The sequence below is a fragment of the Candoia aspera genome, chromosome 5 (assembly GCF_035149785.1).
Source record: "Candoia aspera isolate rCanAsp1 chromosome 5, rCanAsp1.hap2, whole genome shotgun sequence".
Taxonomy (NCBI): domain Eukaryota; kingdom Metazoa; phylum Chordata; class Lepidosauria; order Squamata; family Boidae; genus Candoia; species Candoia aspera.
Genome location: NC_086157.1, coordinates 46,416,793 through 46,426,143, shown reverse-complemented (window position 1 = coordinate 46,426,143; position 9,351 = coordinate 46,416,793). Strand labels below are relative to the sequence as shown.

The following is a 9,351-nucleotide window of genomic DNA, read 5'->3' as shown; positions in this document are numbered from 1 at the left end:
GCTGCGTCCTGCATCTTTACCTGTGTCTAACTCCTGAAGAATGACTTTTCTAAGTGAGGAGAAGAAAATTGCATTGACTCAGATATAATCAACAGAGCCTTTCCTGCTAGGACTCAGCCTTGAATAAGAATGGCCGCTATGGAAACTTGACTGTTGTCCAGCAATCGTGCTTAGTGGTTTTGATCTTCCAAACCACTTTCCCTCCACCCCATCTTTCTAGCTTCCAAAAAGGAAAAAACATCAATGTCCTTGAACACATGAAAAAAAGTGCAATATGAAACCTTCCCAGATAATCCCTCATTCTCAAGAACATTTGGAGAAGCATCCTATATTTGAAGATAAGGACTATCCTTGTAAATTTAGCATGACATATACAATATCTGAAAGCATAAAGGCAGCAAAATGAAAAAGAAAAAAGTAGTACCATAGTTAAAAGCTTATGACCTTGAGATCAGAATTCCTCACCTGTCACCATCTTGGTCTCTCTCCCTCCCATAACTTTCTGTGTTGGTTCACCCCACTACGCAATGAGAAATATTTTCCTTAAAATATATATATATATATATATATTTATCAGTGTTTAAAACTCATTCAATGTAGAATTAAGTCCCACTGAACACCATGGACCTCCTGAGAAGACATGTCCTCAAAACTCCTCCTTTACCTTTCTTGAACTCCCTCTTGTCCATGTCACTCACTTTGGGTGGAAGAAACTGACAAAAATTAATTACAAGATTTCCCACAATTATGGCATGGAAACACATGAAAACTATGGTGTATGCCCTAAAGTAAGCTTAATATAGTTTAGCAAAACCGGAGCAGCTCACCGCATCTCTCCCTTTCCTCCGCTGTTGGAAAAAGCACGCAGTCCAGACCCCAGCTATAGTGCTGTAATCCACCACTTTCTATTATCTCCCCCGACTCCCCAATCTCTAGCACACTCCTAAAATGTTAAATGCACTCCCGGCTACAGGTTGTTGCCATTTCTATTCCGTCTTTGCTTCTCCCAGATATCTGGCCAAAATAGAAAGGCGGGGTATGAGTAGAATAAACTGATGCATACATTAGACTGCTCCAGACGCTCTCCCCTTAACATTTTCATTGAGGAAAATGGGGAACTCCAGAAGAAAATGTTTTCTGGAAGGAAATCCTAATCATGGCATTTCCTGTGAAGCATGCACATAACATCTCAGAAAGAAACTCAGATTGTGAGAGTAGATTCAGATGCGTAGAGGAATACTCTTTTAAAAATTCTTATTATCCAGTTCATTGCCATGCTGCTTTCTTGGCATAGTTCTAACGGTCGTCTTTTGTGTGCAACTACTTTTCCTCTTTAACTTTTCCTACAAGTAGAAGGAACTAAACATAAGCATTTCAATGGCTTAGCGTTCCAGTCAAATCACAATCTGGCTTGTTCTGCTCTTAACAAGTAAGAACTGTAAGGCAGAAACCATGTGTTCTGACTGTGGTTTGTCTAGAGACAAACAGACCAAAGATTATAGTTTCTACATAAAGCTAAATGAAGCCAGCTTCCCTGATTTTTGTGTGTGAATGCATAAACACAACTTTAAAATTAGCTTGCACGATTGCTTCGACTACTGTAGTCTCTCTTGAAAAGACTGTGTGACCAGTGGAGATTCAACTAAAGTAGCTTTTCCTCGATTGGATGAAAGATTTAATTTGCATTATGTCTAAGCAGAGTCCAAGAATAAAAAAGTTATTCACTCCTATGGAGCAGCGACTCATAAGTACATTTTTCCCCCGATATTTTGTTGGTCCGAGGATACGTTTTGCCCAAATGGAGACCTTTCTTCCCGGATCCACGCGGCCGCTTCTGCTGTTACATTCTCTCGTTACACTTGATTTTAGCTATTCTTCCTTTAGAACTCATTTACGCATCTTATGGCGATCGCATGCAGCCTTAAAAGTGTGCCAGTAAGAAGATTCCTCCATGCATATATCGTCCTGCCACAGCCCAGCTGTGGAAAAGAGACAGAATGAAAAAGTTCCCATAGGCAAAAGGAGAGATGAAAGACAGCAGTAGCCCCAAGCCTCTCCTATCCTAATTTAAAGCAGGCGCTCCCATCCCGTCTCAGCCTCTTTTACCTGGGTTCTAGCGCGTGCAATCCCGTATCAGACACCCACCCCCCGCTGCGGTAGCCTCGATGGAAAGCCTTGCTATGACATCATTTCCCAGTGGGTGGGGTTTCAGCGAGACGGCTTGGGCTTCGGAGGGCCTACGTAAGTTTGCTATAATGTAATGGTCTTATTTTTCCTGATACCGATTTTTCTCATCTTCGTCCTCTCACTGCCTTAGTAAAATAAGCATGAACGTTAGAGCCCCCTTCCGGCTTCTGCGGGAAACCTGAGTGGAGCAGAGTTCACCGAACATACTAAATCTCCTTTTCAAAGTGTACAGTTCAGCGCATGCTTCCCTGAAATGAAGGCCGTGAACGCAAAAGGTTTGCATAAGATAGGTGTGTTTAGTTATTACAGCTTATTGCAGTCACCTTTGGCGCATATTGCTCATCCGTGTATTTGCACTGGATTGCGTAATCCTCCAATGATTTCAGTGGCAATTTAGGAAAAAGCCGGCAAGATTTTGCTGCGTCATCCTGAGTCGGTTTTTAAAAACAAAACAAAACACTCTAATACGTAATACGTTTTCGCTTGGATTTCCCTAAGAGGTTTTATTCGATAAAGGAGAGATTTTGTGATGCTGAAGAAGACGGGGAATGCCTAAACCCTTTGGATATTATCCCCTTTTCTACCGGTAGGCTTAAATAACTGAAAATTAAGTGGCATCCTTTCAAAGGAAAAGTAAAACAAGTAGCTCATTTTTTTAATGCAGCCTTTCATTCCCTTAAAGCTGTGTCCACGTGGGTTTTCTGCTGAAGGAGTGTGCAGTTGTTGCTCTATGCCCCTATTTACATGTGTGTTGAAAATGTGTTTTGATTGTGATAGATGCTGTTCAAAAGTTGCCTGTTCTTTTTGGCTGTTGTTTGAAACCTTTTAGGAGTTGGCTCACATTTTCTAAAGGATGGCTGGAGAAAGAAAAGTTATAAAAACTGTCCTCAGTAAGGAGCAGGCAGAAGGAATGAGAGCTCAGGTGCGCAGGAGCATTGGCAGACCTGAGGTAAGTGGGGTGGGGGGAGTGGCCTCAGTTGGCTCCTCTCTCCTTCCAGAGAAGTTTGATGGCATGATTATTGAATGATTGATTGTTTATGTGCCGTTACGTCATTGTTGACTCTTAGCAACTAAATAGATTTTCTCCATGGTCATCAGTCATTTTATGTTTCCTCTCCATGTGGTTTTCTTGGTAAAGATACAGGAGTGGTTTACCATTGTGTTCTCCCACGCAGTATGGGTTGATGCCTTTGCCATTGTCACTAAATTGATTATCTGCCTCTGGCATCTTCCTATATTGCTACTGCCCAACATAGGTGTCTCTTGCTTTAGCTGGACAGCTGGGATGACCTTCACATCTTGGGTGACCCTACTGGGAATACATATACTCCCAACATTCTTCGCTCATCTGTCCCAGGAACCCCACCACCACCATGATGAGGTAGCACAGCAGGACTGGCGGTGAGGGAATGATTATACAACTAAATTAAGAAGTTCCATCAACGGGCATAAAATGCTGGCATAATATTTTAGTGCCTGACCTCAGCTGCCAGTACATGCTGCTGTTTACATGCTGCCATTACATGCTGCTGTTTAAACAAGGCTTGTAAGTTACCTTCTTATCCAAATGACACTTACCAGTTTGGTTTGCTAAAAAATGGAACTTAGGTGCCACTTCTGATTTCCAGGAGGCCCAAATGGCAGCTCTTTCAGATAAAACCAAACACAAAACTTAAAGAACCATGCAAGGTGAGAGATAGAACCATTTACTAGTGACTATTTTTATTTGAGATAAGAAATATATTTATTTCCACAAATGAAGTTTCTTTGGAATATTATTCCAAAATACTTAGAATAATTCAAGCAACAATTAACACTCCAATGATTACAATTTCCCATAGAAACATTATAGCCTTTCAAAAGTATATGAGACTTAACAGTAATTAACTAAGCGACCTAGTAAATGCTGCACTTTTGTAAAATATCAATACATTTTGGTATAGAAAAATAGGTACTTTCCAATAAGACATAATAATCGGCACATAATAACAATCTGTGTTCAATTACAGCTACTTTTATACTCAAAATGACTTCTGTTTGTCTAATAAGGCAGGTCAGTGGTTCCAATATCAAATGAAAAATAGGAAGAGATAAAGCAGCCAGTGGCTCCCTGGCTAATGTATCTTGTGACCAGTTGCGCCCATTCTTGGATCGGGAGCCTCTGCTCATAGTCACTCTATATCAGACTAGTGGCTACGTTGTTGGTGAATTAAACTTAATTAGGGGTGTCGTGCTGTAGTTCTGGCTTTAAATGGTCAACTATTTGTTGATAGTGGCTCAGGATAACTGGAGAAGTTGGATCAGCATTAATTTGAGTTGAATATCTGCCAGATGGTTTGACTGAAGTATTGCAGTGATTTTATCAGCTAAATTAACAGATATTTAATTCTTTTTCGACCTGAAATTTTTAGTGTGGGCAACTGGCCATTATGTATTTCCAACATTCCACTGTCTTCAAAGCCAGTATATTGGAATGTGAATGTAGTGGTGATAACTACAGTCTCATGGAATAACCTCCATGTTTTGAAATTTTCCTGTTTTGGCAGAGGGGATACATACATAGTCAATTATTATTATTATTATTATTATTAGTCACTTCTCATATGCGCAGAAGTGGAAGAAGACAATAAAATAGGAAGGACAAGAGACCTCTTCCAGAAAATTAGAAACATTGGAGGTAAATTCCAGGCCAGAATGGGTATGATCAAAAACAAAGATGGCAAGGACCTAACAGAGGAAGAAGAGATCAAGAAAAGGTGGCAAGAATATATGGAAGACCTGTATAGGAAGGATAACAATATCGGGGATAGCTTTGACGGTGTGGTCAGTGAGCTAGAGCCAGACATCCTGAAGAGTGAGGTTGAATGGGCCTTAAGAAGCATTGCTAATAACAAGGCAGCAGGAGACGACAGCATCCCAGCTGAACTGTTCAAAATCTTGCAAGATGATGCTGTCAAGGTAATGCATGCTATATGCCAGCAAATTTGGAAAATACAGGAATGGCCATCAGATTGGAAAAAATCAACTTCTATCCCCATACCAAAAAAGGGAAACACTAAAGAATGTTCAAACTATCGAACAGTGGCACTCACTTCACATGCCAGTAAGGTAATGCTCAAGATCCTGCAAGGTAGACTTCAGCAATTCATGGAGTGAGAATTGCCAGATGCACAAGCGGGGTTTAGAAAAGGCAGAGGAACTAGGGACCACATTGCCAATATCTGCTGGATAATAGAAAAAGCCAGGGAGTTTCAGAAAAACATCTATTTCTGTTTTATTGACTATTCTAAAGCCTTTGACTGTGTGGACCATAACAAATTGTGGCAAGTTCTTAGTGGTATGGGGATACCAAGTCATCTTGTCTGCCTCCTGAAGAATCTGTATAACAACTAATAGCAACAGTAAGAACAGACCACGGAACAATGGACTGGTTTAAGATTGGGAAAGGAGTACGGCAGGGCCGTATACTCTTACCCTACCTATTCAACTTGTATGCAGAACACATCATGCGACATGCTGGGCTTGAGGAATCCAAGGCTGGAGTTAAAATCGCTGGAAGAAACATTAACAATCTCAGATATGCAGATGATACCACTTTGATGGCTGAAAGCGAAGAGGAACTGAGGAGCCTTACGATGAAGGTGAAAGAAGAAAGTGCAAAAGCTGGCTTGCAGCTAAACCTAAAAAAAAACGAGATTATGGCAACCAGCTTGATTGGTAACTGGCAAATAGAGGGAGAAAATGTAGAAGCAGTGAAAGACTTTGTATTTCTAGGTGCGAAGATTACCGCAGATGGTGACTGCGGTCAGGAAATCAGAAGACGTTTAATCCTTGGGAGAAGAGCAATGACCAATCTCGATAAAATAGTTAAGAACAGAGACATCACACTGACAACAAAGGTCCGCATTGTTAAAGCAATGGTGTTCCCTGTAGTAACATATGGCTGCGAGAGCTGGACCGTAAGGAAGGCTGAGAGAAGGAAGATAGATGGTTTTGAACTGTGGTGTTGGAGGAAAATTCTGAGAGTGCCTTGGACTGCTAGAAGATCAAATCAGTCCATACTCCAGGAAATAAAGCCAGACTGCTCACTTGAGGGAATGATATTAAAGGCAAAACTGAAATACTTTGGCCACATAATGAGAAGACAGGACACCCTGGAGAAGATGCTGATGCTAGGGAGAGTGGAAGGCAAAAGTAAGAGGGGCCGACCGAGGGCAGGATGGATGGATGGTATTCTAGAGGTGATGGACTCATCCCTGGGGGAGCTGGGGGTGGGACAGGAAGCTCTGGCGTGGGCTGGTCCATGAAGTCACGAAGAGTCAGAAGCGACTGAACGAATAAACAACAACACTTCTCATATGGGCGACTATAACATGCTATACAGAGGGCTGCCCTTGAAAAGCATTTAGAAGCTTCAACTGTTCCATGTAATATCTTTGCTATGTGAGCTCCCTGGCTTCCAGTAGTTTCTGGGTGCAATTCAAGGTGCTGGTTATCACTTATAAAGCTTTATATGACACCGGGCCAGTTATTTGCGGGTCTGCCTGCCTACAGCTGCTTCTGCCCATCCCACCAGATCTGGCAGAGGGGGCATGCCCCAGATCCCCCAGTGAAACAGTGCCATATGGCAGAATCCAGGAGACATGCCTTCTCTGTTGCAGCGCCTGACCTGTGAAACAGCCTTCCCACAGAGATCTTACAGCCCTGATCTTACTGGCCTTCCAGAAGGCTATATAAACCAAGTTTTTCCCACAGGCCTTAGGGCTGGGTTGTTGGTGGAGCCCAGTATGATGAATTTGTGGCTGAGGATTATGTGCCTTGGCTCTTGTGTTGTGCATTCTATGTTTATTATACATCTTCGTAATTGTTTTTTATTCTGTTGGATTGTGAGTTGCCCAGGTTTATTTGTTAAGATGGGTAGCCACATAACTTTTTAAAATAAAATGAATAAAATATATATTTACCAAATTCCAAAAGACTGGTTGTTAGATGAAGAGATAGCACCATTTGTAATAACAAAAGGAGTAGAGTACCATATATTGATCTAATTCAGTGTTTCTCAACCTTGGCCACTTTAAGATGGGTGGACTCCAACTCCCAGAATCCCCTAGCCCCTAGTTGCAATCCACCCATCTTAAAGGCCAAGGTTGAGAAACGCTGATCTAATTAATACAAATGAAGGAAGCCATACCGAGACAAAACTTGTTTCAACATTTTCCACTGCCCTATTTCAAAGGCCATTTATATCCAGAGACCATCCCTACTGTTTTCAGTTCTTCTGAACGAGTGTCCAGAATGACAGTTAGAAATCTAATATTATCAGATGCTTGGCCACCTATATATTGTGCAGAATATATAATGGGAGCTAATACTGTCCATAATATGCATGGGTCCCTATCAGTATTTTTGCATTAGTATTTAATGTGGAAATTGGACAGTAGTTTGCATAGTCAGTAAGATTTTTACCAGGCTTTAAAATCACAGTCATATAAGGCTCGTTGGAGAAGATTGGAATCACACTGTTTAAAAAGACATTAGTAGGCCTATAAAAATATTGCAGCCAATATAAACCAATATGCCACCAAAAGTCCTTACGCACTCATTTCTTCTGCTCAAGTGATAGTTATACAAGAATGGAACTAGAGTGCTCACTGATAAACATTATAAACAATTGTTATTGTTTCTTCTAAAAGATAATATTTTCCCCTCAGGGCATTACACAATTCTGTTATTATTTTACATTTTCAGCTGACAAACTTGGATCCCTTTCTGCTTCTTGATGAGTTCAGTGGAGGGAAGCCAGGTGGCTTTCCTGATCACCCTCACCGAGGCTTTGAAACAGTGAGTAATCCACATTAAGGTACTACTGGATTGTTTTTATTGTTTCATCCAAATTATGAAGCGTGGTGATGAAGGTGTTGTGCTTTGAGGTGCTCAACTCTCACACACTGACTCTGGGCAGCTTACAAAATAAAAATCCATGTTATTTTTATATATATATATATACACATATACATATACACGCACACACACGCACACACATACATACTATCGACACCCCACTCTCTGCGGCAGGTACAAAGACAATCAAATCAGCCACTTGAATGGCTCCGTCTCAACCTGGGGTCCCCAGGCCTGCTGACAGAACCACGCCTTCAGGGCCTTTTGGAAAAGTATCAAAGTGGGGGCCAATCTAACCTCCGGGGGAATGATGTTTAGATAGATAATTACATAATCCTGGAGCATTTCTTTCAAGAACCAGCAGATGGCATTGCACAGACACAATTTAGGTAACAATGAATCAATATAACTTAAAAAGACTTCCTGGTGTTGGGGGTGGGGAGAGAGAGAGATACACATACATGTACACCTACACATACATCTGGCTGAGAAAAGCCCTTTTATTAGTGCCAGGAATGGACAGAATGTTAATATCCATCCACCATGCAAGGTTCTAAAGAATCTAATAATTTTGTTTGAGTACCAGAACAGAACTGCCTTCTCCATCTTTCACACACAAGCGTCTTCCTATTAAAACTGTCCATCCCTTTGATTTTTAGTTAGGATTGAAGGGGTAGAAAAAAGCCATTGTTATAAACCGCAAGAAGTGAGCTTGTCCTGCTGTGTTTCTTAGGAAGTTTAGAAACAATTATTTTCTTGATAAGTAGGCATGTCTCGAAAACAATATAGTGTAGTTGTTTTCTATTTTACAGCAGGGTTGGAGGTTTTGACGGTTTTTTTACATTTTCCTTGTTGCTGATTAGAATTAATGATCCCTTTCTGCATCAACAGCTGAACTGTAGATTTTAAACCACATTCATCGCTTGCAGAAGCAATCTTCTCCCATCTTAAATTTTTCAACAGCCTGTGTTCGTTGCTCCCCTGCAGCACCTCCCCCCACCACTCCCCCAGTTTGTGCTTAAAAACACAGTATGCAGAATAAAGAAGTAACAAGCAGATGTTTTTGGTTCTGGTTGTTTTGGCCGGCACAGAAATACACCGACTGCTCATGAACTGCAGCACTATTTTAAACAGGCAGAACTTCATCTTCAGTGTTGCTTCTAGCTGATGAAACACAGCTGAGCTTCAAGCATTTTTCAAAGACTCTGGTGTGGAAAGGGCCAGCCCACATCATGCTGAGCCACAACGTATTTGATTCCGTGC

General features: G+C 41.2%; 1 protein-coding gene across 1 annotated transcript in view; it reads left to right on the top strand.

Annotated features, from left to right (window-relative positions):
• Positions 1-2,898: 2,898 nt before the first annotated feature.
• PIR (pirin) overlaps positions 2,899-9,351 on the top strand; it is a 30,554-nt gene continuing 24,101 nt past the window's right edge. Inside the window, exons 1-2 of the mRNA XM_063305127.1 lie at positions 2,899-3,136; positions 7,936-8,028. Of these exons, the coding sequence (XP_063161197.1) occupies positions 3,041-3,136; positions 7,936-8,028 (189 nt within the window). The 5' untranslated portion in view covers positions 2,899-3,040. The remainder of the gene's footprint in view (positions 3,137-7,935; positions 8,029-9,351) is intronic.